General features: G+C 39.1%; 1 protein-coding gene across 11 annotated transcripts in view; it reads left to right on the forward strand.

Annotated features, from left to right (window-relative positions):
• The window catches only part of PLEKHA5 (pleckstrin homology domain containing A5), a 211,283-nt gene that overhangs the window by 98,902 nt on the left and 92,212 nt on the right, over positions 1-20,169 (forward strand). For all 11 annotated transcript variants that reach the window (XM_088141331.1, XM_088141330.1, XM_088141320.1 and 8 more), the window contains exons 4-5: positions 11,187-11,270; positions 13,356-13,476. In XM_088141331.1, the coding sequence (XP_087997457.1) occupies positions 11,187-11,270; positions 13,356-13,476 (205 nt within the window). The remainder of the gene's footprint in view (positions 1-11,186; positions 11,271-13,355; positions 13,477-20,169) is intronic.

The following is a 20,169-nucleotide window of genomic DNA, read 5'->3' on the forward strand; positions in this document are numbered from 1 at the left end:
CTTAAGTCATGACTTTCCCAGCCATAAAAATAGGAAAGGAACTAAAATTAGTTTTACCTAATGAAATGTGTAATCTGTCTTTACTATACTCATATAAACTCTGGTCTTTTTATATGTGAGAAAACAGATATCATAAAATGGCCCACCAAGCTATTATTTTTCCAAAGCTTCTCAACATTTCTGAAATCATTTTTTGTGAAAAGATTTTATTGTCCCCAAAAATGGGTAGCTATCCTTGTATTTTGATGGAAGTCAGTAGGAAAATAACTAGAAAACAAAGTAATTAAATTTGTTCAATAATTTTTTAGAATTATTATGCACTGCTTAAGTACTCTGAAATCAACCTGTGGTTTATAAGTGGTAGTTTATGTCCCTCCTGTTGTCATTTAAATTAGGGTCACTCATACTTTCATTCTTTTTTCCTGTTCATTGTGTTCTACCTAGTGCAAAGGAATTACTTCATACTCCTTCCAGTGGGTGGATAGATTTCAGCAGTAAGTGAAATGATTTGTATAAGCCATTTGTTCCCTCTTACAAGCTTACATTGATTATCCCACGGTCTCATCCTAAGAACGTATGACAGTATTCGAATTTGGGATAATAGCAACTATGTGCCTGCCAGCCAGAAAAAAATCTTGTTAGGAGTATAAATGGAAACGTTTTCTACCCTGCTAGCCTGCCGAACACCAAAGTAGAAATTATAAACCATAATTATAAAATCTAGTAATGCTATTGCTTTGTTTAGTAGCAGATGAGGAGAGTAATCGTTCTGAAAGGCCAAATGGATCAGTAGTGTCATGTTTGCCATATGCTATCCTGCCAGGTATCTAGATTGTAAAAGCCATGTGTTCTTCTGATTAACTGTGATCTGAGGGGAGATCTACAGCTTTCCCTGTTGTCATGGTCAGATCATGTCCTGGTGACCCTGAGTTTCTCCTATACCACCCCCCTCTGCAGGGAGGCCAGACCCATGCGATTGGTCCGCCCTTGGCGCCTGATGGACCCGTCAGGGTTTCAGAAGGAGCTGGGGGATATTCCCACGGATCTGCTGCACAGTCCAGTGGAGGCCTTGGCTGCTGCCTGGAATAGGGAAGCGGCCGGGGCCTTGGACAGGATCACGCCTATGAGACCTCTCTTGCCACATCGGCCCCGACACTCCCCGTGGTTCACGGAGGAGTTGAGGGTGCTGAAGAGGGTTAAGAGACGTCTAGAGCGCCACTGGAGGAAAACAAAGACTGAATCCGACCGAACACAGGTTAGAGCCGCTATCAAGGCCTACCTTGTGGCAATAAGAGCAGCGAAGCGCCTTTACTTCTCCGCCCTTATCGCATCTGCAGAATGCCGCCCGGCGGCCCTGTTTAGGATCACTAGGTCCCTCCTTGGTAAGGGGATGTGGGGGTTCATTTGCAGGGCCGTGCAGAGGAATTTTCAGAGCATCTGCAGGACAAAGTCGCTCGGATTCATTCCAAGTTAGACTCCGAGCGTGGGGCAGGGTCTGGGGAGACACCGAGGGACTCTTCTTACCCAGTTATCTGGGAATGGTTTGATCCTGTTGCTCCTGAGGAAGTGGACAGGATCCTGGGGACTGTGAAGGCCACCACTTGCCATCTTAACCTATGCCCCTCCTGGCTGGTGAAAGCAGCTCTGGAGGTGACATGTGGTTGGATCCAGGCGCTGGTTACTACATCCTTGCAGGAAGGAGGCATTGGTGCACCCCCTCCTCAAGAAACCCTCCCTGGATCCTACTGTGCTGGACAATTTTCGTCCAGTCTCCCACCTCCCCTTTTTGGGGAAGGTGGTTGAGAAAGTGGTGGCATCACAGCTCCAAAGGATTCTGGAGGAAACGGATTATCTGGATCCCTTCCAGTCAGGTTTCAGGCCCGGATATGGAATGGAAACGGCATTGGTCACACTTATGGATGACCTCTGGCGGGAGCAGGATGGTGGAAGTGCGACCATCCTTGCTCTCCTTGATCTCTCAGCAGGTTTTGATACCGTCGACCACGGTATCCTGTTGGGACGACTCAGGGAATTGGGGGTGGGCGGCATGGTCTTGTGCTGGTTTGCCTCCTTTCTCCGGGGCCAATCCCAATCGGTGGTGATAGGGAGCGAGAGGTCCTATCCTCGGCCCCTCCTTTGTGGGGTGCCGCAGGGTTCGGTTCTCTCTCCGCTCCTTTTCAACACCTACATGAAACCGCTGGGTGAGATCATCCGTCATCATGGGGTGAGGTATCACCAGTATGCTGATGATACACAGCTATACATCTCCATCCCTGGTGAAGTGATGCCGTGGTCACCCTTTCGCGGTGCCTGGAGGCTGTAAGGGTCTTGATGGGGAACAACAGGCTTCGGCTGAACCCTGGTAAGACAGAGTGGCTGTGGGTTAATGGCTCCTCTGTATCCGGGATTTTGTCATCTTTGGTGCTGGATGGGGTGGCACTGCCCCAGACAGACCCAGTGCATAATCTGGAGGTCCTCCTAGACTCACGGCTCCTGCTTGAAGAGCAGGTGGCAGCCGTGGCAAGGGGGGCCTTTGCCCAACTTTGGGTTGTGCATCAGTTACGCCCTTTCCTGGATCGGGATGCCCGTCGAACAGTCACTCACGTCCTTGTTATCTCCCAGATAGACTATTGCAATGCGCTGTACATGGGGCTTCCGTTGAAGAGTATCCGGAAGCTACAGCTGGTCCAGAATGCAGCCGCGCGGGCTATTGTTGGAGCCCCAAGGAGGGCCCATGTAACGCCTCTGGTCCGCGAGGTGCATTGGGTGCCAGTTTGCTTCCGGGTCCAATTCAAGGTGTTGGTTATCGCCTTTAAAGTCTATATGGCATGGGACCAGGTTATCTAAGGGACTGCCTCTCCCCTATGACTTCAACCCATCCCACCCGATCACACAGAGAGGGCATGCTTCGGACCCCCACAGTGAAAGAACTTCGACTGGCGGGGTCCAGAAGGCGGGCCTTCTCTGTGGTAGCCCCTGCTCTTTGGAACATTCTGCCCCCGGAGGTGCGATTAGCCCCCACACTCCTGGCCTTCCATAAGGCTTTGAAGACCTGGTTCTGCCACCTGGCCTGGGGTGGGGTGGGAATACCTCAAGCATGGGGATGGCTAGCCCCATAGAGGCCTTCTACCTTCAGCCTCAGATTTTTCATCTTCTTGGTCTCTCCTTCTTCTTTTTAGTAATGTTTTAAATTAAGGTTTTATGTATTTATATATTTTATGTTTTTAATATCTGATGTGAATCGCCCAGAGTTCCCCCATTGGGGGGAGATGGGCAGTTGAAAAATTTAATAAAATAAATAAATAAATAAATAAATAAATTTATTATGTGCCATAAAGTAGGTGACTCTTAGTGACCACATAAATAAATTATTTCTATCGTGGTCTGTATCCTACTTGGTCCTTTAGGTACTCTAACAGTGCGCCCATCACCACTGTAATTGAGTCTGCCCCCTTCCTGCTGGTTGTCCTCTTCTTCTCTTTCCTTCCATTTTTCTCATCATTGTAGACTTCTCCAGAGAGCTGGGTCTTCACATAATGTGTCCAAAGTATGATAATTTGAGTCTGGTCATTTGTGCCTCCAATGAGAACTCCAGGTCGATTTGTTTGAGGATCCGTTTGTTTGTTTTCTTGGCTACATATGGTATTCTTCAGAGTCTTCTCCAACACCAAAGTTCAAAAGCATCAATACTCTTCCTATCCTGTTTCTTCAAGGTCCAACTTTTGTTCCATACAATGTCACAGGGAAAACCGTTATCTGCATGATTCTGATCTTTGTAGGTATAGACACTTCACGACCTCTGAATAGCTTTTCCAAAGCCTTCATTGCTACTCTTTTGAGTAAAATTTTGCAGTGTATTTCTTGACTGCTTGTTCTTTTGATATTGATGGTTGATCCTAAAAGGCAGAAGCTATCCACCACTTTAGTGTTTTCATTGTCAGTTCAAACACTGGTTGCTGTTCCTGTTGTCATGAGCTTGATCTTCTTTACATTTAATCTTAGTTCCATTTTTTCACTGTTCTCGATGACTTTCTTTAGTAGAGATTGCAAATCATTTGCACTTTCAACTGTGGTAATAGTGTCATTTGCATAGGGCAGAGTTCTTTTTTAGGTTTCTTCCGCCATTTTTATCATCACACTCATCATCTTCCAATTCAGCTTCCATCAATATATATTCAGCATATAGATTGAATAAATAAGGGAGGAGTATACAGCCTTGTCCCCTTCTTTGCTGACCTGGAGCCGTTCTGTTTCACCATATCCCATCTGGGCTGTGGCTTCCTGACTTGGGTATAAGCCTACTATATTTTGTTTGTTTGGGCATAGCATGTTACCTGAACATGGCAGTTACATTTTATTAATCTCATTATAGAGTTTAGTGGGTTGTGGGAACATGGCCTAAATGTTGCAGAAAGGATTTGTTCTGCTTACTTTGAAAATATTTTGATGGATTAAAAAGGACTGAAAACCATATACTTCTATAGTATCCTCAGAAATTGTGATGTATCTTTCAATACATGTTAAGATCCCTTTGAATGTATACACAATGGTACTTTTTGAGATGTACATTTTTAAGATTCATCTTATTCAGATACTACCTTATGCATTGTTATTGATGTTGATAGACTTTTCTCATTTTCATATAGATCTGCTGAATATATTTTTGAATATTTAAAATATAATCACAAGAATATCATGTAAGTTGGCCGACATGTTTAACTTTGCAACTAGCTGGGAGTTCTCAAAACATGCAGAATGTCTGACATATTAAAACTGTCCTGAACCTATGTGCTTCAAGCCAGTCACTTCATGATCTTACTGATCTCCACTGCATTGTGGAAGGAAAGAATTTGCCTATAGACATAAATCAAAAGGAACCAGCAAGTTAATGTGTTTTGTATATGTAGATATCCCCAAGTGTTAAAAATTGGTTGATAGTAACAAATTTACAGCTTGTATTGCTACTTGGATATAGACTAACTGCAAATCTTGAGGGAGCTGGAAATCTGAAGTGTCTTTTATCTTGTGTTTTTTATAAATCATTAACCATTATGTGATATCCATACGCATATAGTCCTTGTGTCCCATTTTTGTTGTTTCTTTTGGAGACATCATTTTTCCTTTCAGCTTCCTGATCTGTCTAAATGAAGTCCTATTTTATATATGTTATTATATTATTAGATAGACAGACAGACAGACAGACAGACAGAATTATATTTCAGTGCCAAAACCTGATAATGGAAGCCTTCCATAAGCCACAGAGTGGGAGATGCTGGCTTCCATCTAGTTACTATTATGTGCTTTCCTGTTAGAATCTAGCTAAAAGTAGCAGTTTTTGCATATATTGTGTATGCAATCTCTGCACAATAATATGTGTAACAATCTCATTTTGTGTGTTACTAATGGTTTTACTAAGTAATTGTCTTTTCTCCTATATTCAGCACCTTTGGCCTTGCCCATTGTTAGTTTATGCCTATGCTGAGTCCAAATGGAGGGCTTTGAATATTCACAGTGTATTTAGAGTATAGGTTTCAGGTCTGAGGAACTTGGGTTTGTATGTCAGCAAATGATTTAGGATTTCTTAGGCAGGCTAAATCCATTTCCTGATTTGCCCACAGAATACTGTTGTTAAAGATTAAGCTACCTAAACTTTGTCTTTCAGAGTTTAAATTTATGTTAAACATCTAAACAGGCTGGTCCCTTGAGTAAGAGAAATAAACCCAAACTAAATCAGTGGTGAATTACTACCTCCATAGATTAGATTTCTCAGATGTCTCCATCAAACAGAGGAATTGTTATCATAAGCATGCATATCAAATTGTGCAAGAGCAGGAGGGATTATTAATGTGGATTTCAAATCCTGATGTTTAGCAGCTAAAATCACTACCTTTGTGTGCGAATTCAATTGCTTTGAAGTTTGTTATAATGCTCTTTTATTACCTAAGAAGTATTCTGATTATGGAGCCTGATAGTCATCTGTGTTTCAGAAAAGCCTTTTCCATATTACATTTTCAAACAGATGTAATTGAGAAAAACTTCATATGTTCAGATATATGAAAAATTCTGAAGTGATGTTTCATGCGGAATATTAAACTTGTACAGCTGCAGATTTCATATAGATATAAATATGTTTATTATATTTTTCCTATAGTATTTAGTAATTTTCATGTATCTCATTGCAAAAGAAGAATTAGGACAGAAAAATAGCAAAAAAAATATTCATCTCTCCCTCTCTCTTTCTCACACACACATGTACTTGTTTACAAGCCATTTGTAAATGTAGGAAACCTATATTTGCCTGCTTCTTAATAAATGAAATTTCTGTAAACACAGTGAAATCAATGCTTTTATTTTCATTGGTTTAAGGTGCTATTTGGATGCTGTATAATTTGGTAGGAAAATATAAAATGTAAACAATATTGCAGGATAAATACAATGGCTTTCCAGTGTTACCCTGTTTGTTTAATGAAGAACAAACTTGATAATGCAAAATCCTTTAAGCTTTGAGTTAGGAATAAGTAGAAAAAAGCAAATAGGAAAATATTTAATAATCAATCACACTGATCAAGAAGTAGAACCAATGTTGGGCTGCATACATGAGGCAGGCTGTGAATAAAGGAACAGCTTTGAATTTTTAGTGATGTTAGGCTGGCAGTAAATTCAGAGTAACTATCAATATTGTGTTTTAGTAGTTGCAGAACCGGAACAACTTTTCCTCACCTGGGAAGCCAAACAGCTGGGCCTGGTAAATGGGAGACCACTAGGGAGTATCAGGATTATAGACTGTAATGGGAAGTTAAGAAGCATACCAGAACAAGTATATTGTTACCAAGAACTCAAGCTTGATAGAGACTTTGCATTTATTTCCACGGAGCATACAGTATCATTTGTGGAAGTTGCTGTGACAAAGTTATGGTAGTGGCCTCTAGCAACAGTAGCTTTCAAAGGGGATTGGACAAATTGGCCATATAAAACCTCCATGGTCAACATGGTGTGCCACCAAATACTACACGGTGGGAGGCAACAATATCTCCTGCTTATGGGCTTTCTGGAGTAATTGGCAGTTGATGCTGAACCAGATTAACTTTTTGGTGTGCCTAGCAGATCTCCATCTGCTGCATTCCCCTATGAAGTCCTTTGGAATTTCCCCTAATTTTATAATAAAGGCATTTCACTGACCTTGGGAGATGGTATGAAATTCTCTGACTCTTGAGAATGAAAATGGATATTTCTAAGATATTGCAGAAAAATAACAGATAGACATCTTTGTGGTATCAAATAAGTGATTAGTAAACCAGGTATTGAACAAAGTATATATCCCATGTGGCATTTTTCAGTTACACTGACCATCAGGAGGCACCGTGTGATTGGTTTCCTCCTTGGGGGAGTATGACATACATAACATTTCTATCTTCCTGCTCTGAGAGCTTAAGGGAACTATAGACTGTATATACCATTCTGAGAGCATCCATTAAACCAAGAATCCATAGGGGAAAAAATCAAGGGACTAGGGAGGTCCCACTTTAACATACTCACTGATAAATGAAGGTCATGGTCATGGTATACAGAGTGAGGTTCCAAAACACACTGCCCACTGCAATCACACCTGTATACTCTGGATCTGTGAGAAGATTGCATTAGAAGCTTGACGGGTACAGAGCACGACATGTTCACCTTCTCAAAACACCCCAGAAAATTCCATCAGAGATGGCACAGTGTCTGTGTATGTTCAAAAACTAGGTTTATGTTTTTCTACCAAATAGACACCAATTTGATAGCTACATATGTGGATGCAGATACGCTGGTCTATGACCATAAAAAAGATTTGATTTGATTTGATGTAGCTGCAGAAATTTTGGATTCCAGTCTCTTGTGTAAAATGTAATATTGAGTCCTCGGCCTCATAACTAAAAAACTTGCTGTTAAGAGGATTTACGATGCAAGCTGTCAGTTGATTTCTGGTGAAGATATGTCTCAGCCAGCTGTGCCCACTTCTGAAGACTTCATGTCCCTGGGCGTGAGTTGATGGAGAGTGCTGCTTACATATTGATTTAAGAAAGAATGGCCCTGCATGTCAATGAAATACCATGGAGGATTCTGAATTTCTGGCTCTTAGTTTTTAGGCTGTCTGCTGCCAAACACCATTATGGTGACATTAAAAAAATAAAATATACCTCTGCCTTCATCTGTCTCTGGGGCTTTTTAATTCTGCATGATAAAGATAACATGAGTTTGTTAAATCAAATCTATTTTGCTCAGAGAAGAAACACTAAGCAGGTTACATACTGACAGCTTTCACATAATTAAAAGGATATAAAGAAACAAGAGAATAAATGTTTACTATCCAAGAGAGGGCAATTAAAACTGGTTTTAAATTCCAGACAGGTAGATTTAATTAACCTGCAAGAGAACCTTCTAGAATTATGTGCTGTGCAAGGGATCAGAGAATCAGATTGCAGTACAGCAGTCAAAGAATTTGCCTAGCAGAGCTTTTGCGGTATTATTTTTCCTAGGAAGCTTCAGGGAAATCTTTACATTAATACCATCCAGGAGATAGAGTTGCAGAGTTGACATAACATAAATGCATTCAAACTAAATGAGGAGTGGTAATTGCTAATCAGTGAAACAATAGCCTCAGTAGTTGTGCAGTCGTTTTTTTCATTCATTGGAGGCACCAATTAAGCTTCTCAGGTCCAGAATGCACTTCGTTAATACTGGCTTCCCTAATATGCAAACCAGTCTGATTTCATGTGCAAATCTTTGTCGAGTCTTGGATTTGGACCAAACCCTAGGCGTACCCATCCATATGCATGTTTATGCAGAAGTCGTGCTTCAACAAACTCCCAGACTAGTTATGGGCAGTGATGGCAAAGTACAGGTTGCTTTCTCTGATGGGCTGCATCGTGTCCAGCCCTAGGCAACTGTCGTTCCACCCTTTAGCCAGGGTGACATTATCCCATGGTGCAAAAGCTTTACAAGTTCACAATAGGCCTCTGAAAACAGGAGGGATTATTAAATCATTTCAGGCAGCTTGGAGTAAACAATAAAAATTAAAACACAGGGGAACCTCTTGTAGTGGAGAACTAAGGTGTATTTATACTTCTGCTACTCATAATGCTGTAAAGTACAAGGCAAAGTTTAATATTTAAAATATATGTTCACATCAACCATGAAAGATTACTTTAGTTTCCTTGGGCGTCTCTTTCCCTCCCTAAAAATATGCTTGGATGTATGTGAGTGTGTGAGTTTTTTGTTTTAAGTGTTATCAGATACTACTGTTCCCTATATGAAGTTCACCACCAGTTATCAGTATATTCTTCTTTTGGCAGAAAGTATATTGATGGTTGTTGCATCACTGAAGCTTTGCCTTTTCATGTCCCCCCCCCCCCCCAATAGTTTGCAAGCTTTGGGAAGTTTTAAGGAAACGGAACAGCAAGCATAAGGAAAATGGGACCAAATACAATATTTACTTTGTGGCATTTAGCACTTAGCAGAAGGACAAAATACTGTAAAAAGTAGTAAAATGATAAACAATTAATTAATGATTAAAGGAATGTTTGGTCAGAGAAAAAAACAAAAACTTTTCTGAAAGACTGGTAACCTTATTTGGACTTTTTCCTGAAAGAAGAAAAAATGGTATGATTTATGGGTTCGAAGATTTAAAAAGATGTGGATTAAGTGAGGGGCTGAAGGAATTTGTATAATAACTAAGAGGGAGGAGGGATTATACAATTGTAATTATCTCTTGAAGAGAGGTCGGAAGTCATTCCATTTCATAACTTTTTTTTTCTTTTCTTGCAGTTTTTTTCTTTTTTCCTTTTTTTCTTTAGATTTATCTTTTACTTTCTGTAAAATTCTCAATAAATTATACATTTTAAACAAGTAGTAAAATGATAAACAATTAATGATTAAAGGAACAATCACAACTATTCCTTTCAATTTTAAGGCAGCAGCTGCAAACAAGGAAATTTCACAGATAATGTAATGTTAATCTTAAGCTGAAATAAGCAAAATAATTTGTCGGCTTCTTAAATTCACATATAGATACTCTCCCTCTGTTGCTAGCTGAAAGATAGACAAATGTATAGCGTGTCTTGTATGCCATAAATTCAATTGGGGCTCTTACATTCTCATAACTACAGTTGATCTTCTTTGCCCAATATAGTCAGACTTACATGAGCTATATGGTATGAAAGTTTTCTCCTTTGTCTTCTGAAGATTATATACATGTATAGTTGTTTATTTACTGCTGCTTATATGCCACTCCAGGCCAAAAGGAATCTAAGCAGCTTACGTTCCTAAGAAATTTTTTAAAAAATCAATGAACAGTATAATAATTACAGTAATTTCAGCACCCAAGGAACCGCCAGATACACCAAAAAAACAAAAACAAAAACAGGAGGACTCACCACTCAAAACAATTCTTCTCCCAAGACACTCTGGCATGGGCACATTTTGATGGCTTTTCAAAATAACAGAGTGGACTAACTTAACTTTGGGAGAGAATGTTGTCAGAAGGAGGAGGACTGCTAATGTCCAATCTGTATAAACATGCAGTGAGGAATTGCACTCTCTTAAATTGGTGACAAACCAGAATATAAATAGAATGTTCATGCCATTTCAAGATCCCCGTTGTTTCTGTGCAAGTTGCTCAGAGTGTAGTTCATTAGAATGTGCTTTAGTTGCATAGAATATGCCAGTGATTCTGTTCAGCCACAGGTTAAAGCGGCGTTTCTCAACCTTGGCAACTTTAAATGGGTGGACTGCAACTCCCAGGATTCCCCAGCCAGCATGCTGGCTGGGGAATTCTGGGAGTTGAAGTCCACCCATCTTAAGGTTGCCAAGGTTGAGAAACGCTGGGTTAAAGCCTTAGTTCATTGTATTAAAAACAAGAACCACAAACGCTTCTCATCTTATCTCCAGGCTTAATGTGGCCAGAGAGAAAAAAGTTAGCACAAATGTTCCTTGCTAAGCTCTAAAGAAGGCTGATAGCCTTTTTCTTTTCTTTTCTTTTTTAAAAAAAGCTGCCTTAGGAATCATTAGTTATAACAGTATGAGAAGCTGCATGTATGTACTAATTAAGACTAACATAATTAAATTTCACTGCTTCTGATGCCTCTGAATTTTCTAGTTGTGCGTGGAAAAGGATTGCATGCTTAGATATTCCTGTATTTGTCCCTCCACAGTCACAATGAACGAAAAGTGACCTGCAAGCATCCAGTCACAGGACAGCCATCACAGGACAATTGCATATTTGTTGTGAATGAACAGTAAGTACATATGTGTGTGTGTGTTTATATTTATATGGTCAAAATTCAAAAGCAAATTGTTATTTTGCTCAGAGAATATTTATATAGTTGTTATTATATAGTTGTTACATAATATACAGTAGTTGTTAAGTATTACTGTACTATTACTTTAAAAATCCCAAAGTGGTTTGTAATAATGGTAAAAATATTTTAGAATAAGCCAACCCATTAAAAGATAAGTGTTGGGGAAGTTAATGGCTGGGAAAAGGTGACATTAAAAGGTGAATGCAAGTTTTAATAGCTATTTACTTTTGCTGTTCAATTGATGATCAGTTAATTATTCATATGTGATCAATTGACTGGGCAACTGGCTATTTATTATCTGATTGCAGTCAATATGTCCTTTGTAGATCTGTCTACATTTAAAATTGCATTATAATTTGATCTTGTAGCAAAAATAGGAGTGGGGATATCTTTGCTCCCCATCTTTACTTCATAATCCAATCACATGCATATATTCACAGGTTAGAAGTAGTTCATTGTTTCAAAAATTGCATGCAATGTGTATTTTGTACTTGGCCTAAGGCTTTTATTTCTACTAAATTCTTGCTTTACATTTGACTATTTTTTGGCCAAAAAGAACACTTTTCTGATAAATCTAAAAATCAAAGATACAATACAGAAACAACTATCAAATTATACTGTTTTCTACTGTTTTCTACTGCATTTTCTGCTCTTTGAGCATATTGGTACATTTTGCAGTATGTTCTTATAGAGCAAGTAAACCAGTTATGGCCATGTTCTTGAAATAGGCTGCACTGTGGGGGCAACATAAAGGGCAACATTTATTTAGTTCTGGTATGCCTTAGTGGGTGAAAAACCCAAGTTCCAGCACAAAGTTTTTGATGTTCCAACTTAGTTATTTTATTAGGTAATTAAAAGGGCATTGAGATGTTTTGCATCTTGTGAAATTAAAAGAGTACAATTGTCCCATATCATACGTCAGCCTTCCTTTCTTCCTCTATTTTCTGTGTCCATTTTGTTGATATCTCGGTATGTCCAAGTAATCACCAATCCATCCATCCATCTTAGACTGCAGTTTTCTTCACATTGTAGTTCTTAGTCTTGGAGTTTTCAGCCTCCGCAGTCTACCCTGTTCCTAGATCAGTTGGTTCTTCTGATGTTACTCCCCTTGCTTGATTTACCTCTGCTTTCTTGCTATACACATTGGGTTTCCTTGAATTTCCTTCTCAACTTCCTGGGACTTCCTGAATCCCCTTATTTGATAATTATAATTTACTAACATTGAACAAGATCAGATCTTGAAAAGGAGAAGCGTGGTTAAATTATACTCCCCCACCCTCAAAATGTGGCTATGACATCAAAGATGAGTTTTTGCTGCTTGAGGTGTAGAGGTGTACAGATCTGCCTTCCAAAGACTCCATAAAGAATGGACACCTCATCCAATTCATCACAGAGTTGGGCACATGTGATTCCTTAAGGTTAATTAGTTTCATTTCCATAGGTTTTCTAAACATGTGTTTATAACGGTATTAATTTAATAATTTGATGTTCAAATTTCAAGACCTCCCAGCTCTGCAACAACTCTGAGCGGCTTACCATGAGGTAATTTTTTTTAAAAAATAACATATATCAGAGACAAGAAGAAAACTAACCCATAATACGAAAAACTAAAAAATGCCTAAACCAAAAAACCAAAGGGGCTCAACCAGCCATCTTAGCCCAAGGCCTGGGAGAACAACCAGATTTTCAGCAATTTACTACAGTGGTTAGTCATTCAGTTCATATAAGCTGGTTATTCATAAAACTGGGCACACCAAACTTACGCATTATTGCCAGCCCCTTTGTTATTTTTCAGCACCCATAGGCCTGAGAAGTTTGCAGATATGCATTACCTGTTGAGGACCTACTCTAGGATTTTCCAGGGAGACATGTTTTACATAGCCATTGCTATTTTGCATCAACATTTGCTGGGAATCTGGACAAGTAACATATCCAGACTCTTATTAAAGACAATTAAAGGTGTTTTACCGGGACTCTTGAATACCTGACAGGTTCTGATGTAATTGAATATTCTGTTTTCAGGACTGCAGCAACTATGACTTCAGAAGAAAAGAAAGAGCGGCCATTAAACATGGCATCTGAAGCTGTGCACTATAATTTGACATCAGATTACACTGCACATCCAATGAGTCCTCTGGGCAGAGTAAGTTATTGTGTTCAATATACATTATTTATTAGTACAAAATTATTGAGCTAGTAAACCTTACATGACACAGAGGCACAATTATGTAGAAGTTGTAAGACAATCCATCTCAGTTTAGAAGTTAACAAAATTTAAACAGCATTTTAAGGTCCACAGGTCTGTTTATTGTTTTTTATAAAATGTTATGTATTGCTTTCCATGGGAAAAACTCTCAAGTGAAGTGCTAATAAAAATTAAGTTACAGTATGTGCGTGTATGTATGTATGTATATATGTGTGTGTGTGCCTATGTGTAAAATCCAGCATGAATAATAACAATGTATTATTCATGCTGGTTTTTAATAATAAATAACTTCATTATTAAAAGCCAATAAACAAACATTAGAACTATGAAGCAGTTCAGTTCCTGGGAATAGATGTATTTGGTTTAAGGAGCTGCAGGCAGGCCTCCCCGGAAGCACCTTTCTGCCTTCAGATCCAAAGCACTGCACAGCCTTAAGCAGGGTGGCTAAATGGACTCCTTTCTTATTTTAAAAAGTCACAGAGAACAGATAATCTTTTAATGGTTTTCTAAAAACCTATAATCATGACCCCGGTTAGTGGCCAATATAGTAGTTCTTATTAAAGAGGGTGTGAAAATGGCCTCGATGCAGCTGACTGCTGAGGCCTTGAGGTAGGAAAAAAGCCCTCTGGCACCACTTTCTGAGATGGAGCAGAACCACTCAGCAGATTTTGCTATCGTTCGCTGTGCTAAATTTTTGAGCTATTTATCCATATGGTAGAAGATGTCTGAAGAGGTTTTATCTGTTAAATTGCTAGTCTGAAGTTCAAGGTTCATTTTAAAAAAACAAAGGAGAAGGTCAAAGAAAAGGAACAAATTATCCAGTTCCTGGTTGGTTTTCCTCACTCATTTGTTATTACTATTTCTTTTTCAGCTGTAATTTTTGCTTGAGACATTAATTGCAGCCCTTTAAGAAACTTTGCCTTCCAAATTGACAGTGTTTTTCTGTTAAGTGTGGTCAAAGCCAAAAGTCATTTCGCTCTTCAACATGGGCGCACACATGCATGTATGCACACACTCAGTCCTCAGACATAAAAAGATGGGTGAACATTTTCATTCTGCCTACTCCTAGACAGGGCACAAAACAAACTGCGGTCCCTAAGCCAAAAGAGGTTGCCTATCCTTGTCCTACAGAATAAGCAGTCCATCTTCTTCCATTAATTTGTGTAAATTATCGTGCGTATTGCTAAATATTGAAAGCCTCCTTTACCTTTGTTCTTATTTCATTATCAAATTTCTCACCCTCCAAAGCATGAAAACTCTATACTGTGCTTCTGGATTTTTCTAAGCTGCAGAGAGAAGCAGCATACTAAAACATCCAGCCAAAGGAAGTGGTAGTAACTAAGAATGGTAAGGAGTCAGATTTGGAGAGAAAAGATCAACCTCAGAGAACCTTGAACAGAATATCCTGGCAAGAATATTAGCACTTTCTGATATAGCTTGAGGCTTCTCTACCATACCTTGCATAATTCAATTATTTTGAAGAATCAAGAACAACACATCAGTGTCAGGTTGGAGTGAGTACTTATCAATAGAGCTAGTGTAAAAGTGGCCCAGCTTGCTATTTAAGCCACACTGCATATTTAAAGCAATTTAACAGCTTCAGTGTTCTGTACAAAAATCTAATGTGTAACTGAAACAATTAAATGTTCTTTTGCTGTTATCCCAGTAACATTTTCTTCACTTTCAGCTGTTGTTTTCCCTTTACTGAATTTTAGACTACAATATCCCTGGAGCAGGAATGTGTATGCTTCTGATTTATAATGTGTGCCCTCCATACAGATGGAGTAATTATAATCTAATGACATTAGAGAGTCACTTTCATGGCTGAAAATGTCCACATGAGAATTATTAATACTTTTATTAAGCACACAAGTTTATTAGCACAAGTGCTTTCCTGTCAGCACATGCATCTTTTCTGGGCTGCATTAGGGAGATATTTGTTCTGATATGATAGTTTGATACAAACAAGTGAGGTATTTTAAGTCTTTTAAAGACACACTTTTGGAAGGAGTCAGTTTGTATGGCTGTTTATTTTTATATATTGTATTGCAAGTTGCTGCTTTTAGTAAAAACACATTGGCTTACATGGCTAAAAAAGTGTTATTGTTATCTTTTATTCTTTGGGAGTTGGGCGGTGTACAAATTAAATTATTATTATTATTGTTGGTTGCACAGTTAGCCAGATGTTTAGATGGGTTTGGCATTTTTATCCACCTTCCCAAGGACCTTCCCAAGGATAGGCAGAAGTTGTTGTTGTTGTTTGATGGTGTTAAAAGTATCGTCGCAGGATGGAAGCTGTTCCAAGTAAAGCTGCCTTTTGCAATTGACTGATGGTGATTTTGTCAAGGCTCGTGGTCTTCAAGTGGTGCGCCAGACATTTTGGAATTGCACCCAAGGCGCCTATAATTATTGGTACTATCTTTGCTTTCTTTTGCCATAGTCGTTCTACTTCTATTTGCAGGTCTTTATATTTTGTGATTTTCTCCAGTTCTTTCTCTTCTATTCTGCTGTCTCCAGGTATTGCAGTGTCCACTATCCAGACTTTTTTGTCTGTCTTATCAACAATTGTTAAGTCTGGGATGTTGTGTGGCAGGTGTTTTGTGTATTTGAAAACAACTTTTCTTCTAGTACTTCTGCAGTTGCTGGCCCTGGTTGATCAGCCAGCAGTCCTGTGTCCTGTAGCCCACTTGTTACGAGATGTCCAGGAACTAGAACACCTAGCGTGGTCCTTGTTGACCCAGGTGATGATGATCCGGTGTGGGTTTCTGTAAATTACATCTCACCATATTGTTTATGGGAGAGACATTCTTCGTCTGGCTCCTCTGATGAGACCTGTCCAGTATGGCTGAACCTCTGGCATAGCTCTCATCCTCCTTGGAGCACAAAAGCCCCACAACCACATCAAGGTAGTGCCTCACTTGGGGATGATGATGATATCTCATGTTGGTACAATATCCTTAATTTCACATGCTAGGAAAATAATACTAATCACCCAATGCAAATTAGAGCCCTGCATGGAAAGAGAGATACCAGATGTTCAAGTTGGCTTCAAAAAGACCAAGGAACATGAGACATTATTGCTGATGCATGCTGGATAATTGAGGAAGACAAAGAATACAAAAAAGGAAGTCAGTATGTGCTTCATTGACGATAGAAAGGATTGTGTTGATTATGTCAAGCAATCGAATGTGCTTATAAAAACAGGAATCTTAGAATATCTCATTGTCCTCATGTGAAACCTATATACAGATCAGGAAGCCCCAGAATGGAGAGAACATGGCGAAGCAGACTGGTTCCAGGTCGGCAAAGGAGTGAGACTGTCAGGCCTAGCCCAAGGAACTCCTGGAGACCATGCAGGTTCAGTCAGCAAGGTTTATTAGCTAGCGCTTATTTACAGAATCTTCTCAGACTGACCAGTAGTTCCCAGGGACAAGTCTCTACTATCTTCTGGAATGTTTAGGGATGCGCCAGCTTTCTCCGCTTATCTCCAGAGCGTTGCTCTGGAGACGAGAGCACAGTTTTCACCCCCCCTTCCTCCATTCCAGTCCATCACAGAGACAAGGCTATATACTCTCCCCTTATTTATTCAACTTATTTGCAGAATATAGAAGGGAGCTGAATTAGAAGATTTGCGTGATTTTAAAAATGGAGGAAGAAACATCAATTACCTGTCCTATGCAAATAACACTATTATGATGGTTGAAAGTGCAAATGATCTGAAAGCTCTAGTAATAAAAGTCCAGGAGCATAGTGAAAAACTGGGACCAAAATTATACAGGTAGTCCTTAACTTAAAACCATAATAGGGACCAGAAAATTCATCATTAAGTGGTGCAGTCAATAAGTGAGGTATCATGTGACTGCACCTGATTCTATGACCTTTTTTTGCCATGGTCATTAAGTTAATCACGGTCGTTAAGTGACACATCACATTACTAAGACTTGCAACCTTTCCTGCCAGCTTCCAACTTTGCTTATTGGAAGCCAGCTCAGAAGGTCACAAATGGCTACGGCATGACCACAGGATGCTGCAACCATCATAAATGCATGATGATTGCCAAGTGCCCGAATCATAATCACATGACCGTGGGGATACTATGACAGTCAGAAGTGTGAGGACAGGTTGTAAGTCACTTTTTTCAGCACCATCATAACTTTGAACGGTCACTAAATGAATGATTGTAAGTCAAGGACTGCATTGCATTGCATTGCATTGCATTGCATATAATTTCATTAAGAATTTTAATACACTAGTAAAAACTAATACAAACTAAACTTAGAGAATGGAAAGAAAGAATAAAAAGTGCAGGAAAAGAAAAAAGAGTGAAGTAAAGAAAAAGAAAATAAATATATAAAGAGATTTTCAACCTTCATCACAAGCATAAACAAATTTAATAACTCTTCATCCCTTAAAAAGGTTAAACAGATATCTCTTAATCCCATATCCCATCCCTTATCTATAAGCAAATCCATAAAACATCCACTTTTCAATCCTGGTGTCAGCAAAAAGTCCATAAAGGGTTGAACATTACAAAACAAAAAGTCTTATTTTAACCTTGATCAAATAAACCATCTTTATATTCCTTCCTTTTACTCCTAACAGTCGTAATCTTTAATTCATTCAAATATTGTTTTAGCATTCGATTTCTCTTCATTTCTTCTTTGACCCATCACACAGAGTTCTTCAAGACTTTAACAAGTCTCTTTTGTAAATCCAATAGGAAAAAATTGTCCATGTCACTATCTTTGTTTGTCAATTTATAATTTTGAATTTTAAAACATGAGCCAGTTTCTTTTGTAGATCCAGTGAAACATCCTTTTCTAAGTCATTCCCCTGGCCTGTCAGTTGTAAATCCACTTTCAATACCATCTCTGTCGTGTCAGATAAAATCTGTTCTACATTTGCCATTTCTTCAATAACTTCTTTTGGACGTAGTCTATCCATAGAAGCTGACATTATTACTGACATTGTTGATGTTTTCTAATATTTTCTGACTCCATTCTTCAAAAGTCTCCTTCAGTATTTTGATTGTCATAACGTTTTGCATCATTTTGTAGGGTTGCATTTTTTTCCCCTCTACCTAAAATCTTTAGCTCCCTCTGGTGTCCAATTTTTAAAATCATGAAATTACTTATCTTTGTTATGTCTTGCAAAAACCAAAACATGATCAATTTCCCACAAGAAGCTGTTTCTTCTTATAATTAATTCCAAAAGTTTATTGTAAAAGCTTCAATATTCCAAATTTATCTGGACCCTTAGTCCATTTATAACTTTCTAAGATGAAAATCTTACTAGCTTTTTACTGTTTATTTCAGATTCTTTAAATTCTTAGGCTTATGATTAAAATTTTCTTTTGTTCAGTATTGACAGCAAACGCACCCGGTATTTTCAAACTTGTTGTTCCAAAGGTCTCTAATAGCTTAGAAGTCGTTAATGAGCAATTTCTGAAAGTGATTAGCAAACTTTCAGAAGTTAGCAAACTTAGTGTCCTATAAAAGGTGCTGACTGAAGTTGCGAGCAAGATGGCTATTCCTGTCATCTCCCAGTGCTCAAACCCACAGGACACTGCTGTCCTGCAGCCTTCTCATGAGGAGCAGCCATCCAGAACACATGTAGGTGATCTCCAATCTTCTCCTTGTCCAGCGAGGTTCTGAAGAGCCATCTACTCACCGGCTCTTCATTCTTCCCTGCAGTCGTCAGCTCCGTTTTCATGGAGATGTCTTTAGTCTGCCGTTCCTCCCCCAGAAGCCATCTTTAAGTTCTTAAGCTTGTAACTAATTTTTCTTTTGTTCAGAGTTGAAAATAAATCACCTGATGAAAACTTTTCAAGTTTGTCATTCCAGAGGTCTCTAAGATCTTTAAGATGGTTAATAGGCAATTTCCAAAAGCAATTAGAAAGTAAGGTTTGCGAATTTAGTGTCCTTTAAAAGGCTCTGCTGCAGTTGCGAGCTAGATGGTTAATGCCGTTGTCTCCCAGTGCTCAAACCCATGGAAAACCACTGTCCTGTGGTCTCCTCATGGGGACCAACCATTGGGAGCACATGTGGGTGATCTCCCATCCTCTCCTTATCCAGAGAGGTTCCAAGGAACCAGTCTACTCACCAGTTCTTTGGTCTTTGCCGCAGTTGTTGGCTTTACTTTTGCAGAGCCGTCTTCAGTTCGCCATACCTCTCCCAGAAGTCCCAAAATTAAATATATAGAAGACCAAGCTAAGGACAGCAACCAGTCTTAGAACTGACAATGAAGACACTGAAGTGATGGATAGTTGCTGCCTTTTAGGTTCAACTGTCAAAAGTAAAAGAGCCAGCAGCCAAGAAAACACTGCTGACTAGCAGTCAGTAGAGTAGCAATGAAGGCTTTGGAAAAAATATGCAAATGCTGGGATGTGTCTATACATACAAAGATCGGAATCATGTAGGCAATGGTTTCCCTGCAACACTTGATGGAGTGAAAGTTGGACTTTGAAGAAGCAGGATTGAAAGAATATTGATCCCTTTGAACTTTGATGTTGGAGAAGACACCATGGACAGCCAAGAAAACAAAGAAAGGGGTCATCAAACAAATCAATGCAAAGTTGCCACTTGATGCATAAATGACCAGAGTCAAATTATCATACATAGGACATGTGAA

The sequence above is a fragment of the Python bivittatus genome, unplaced genomic scaffold (genome assembly GCF_059951505.1).
Source record: "Python bivittatus isolate LINGU-HERP-01145 unplaced genomic scaffold, Pbiv_v1 ctg000330_np1212, whole genome shotgun sequence".
NCBI classification, from domain to species: Eukaryota; Metazoa; Chordata; class Lepidosauria; order Squamata; family Pythonidae; genus Python; species Python bivittatus.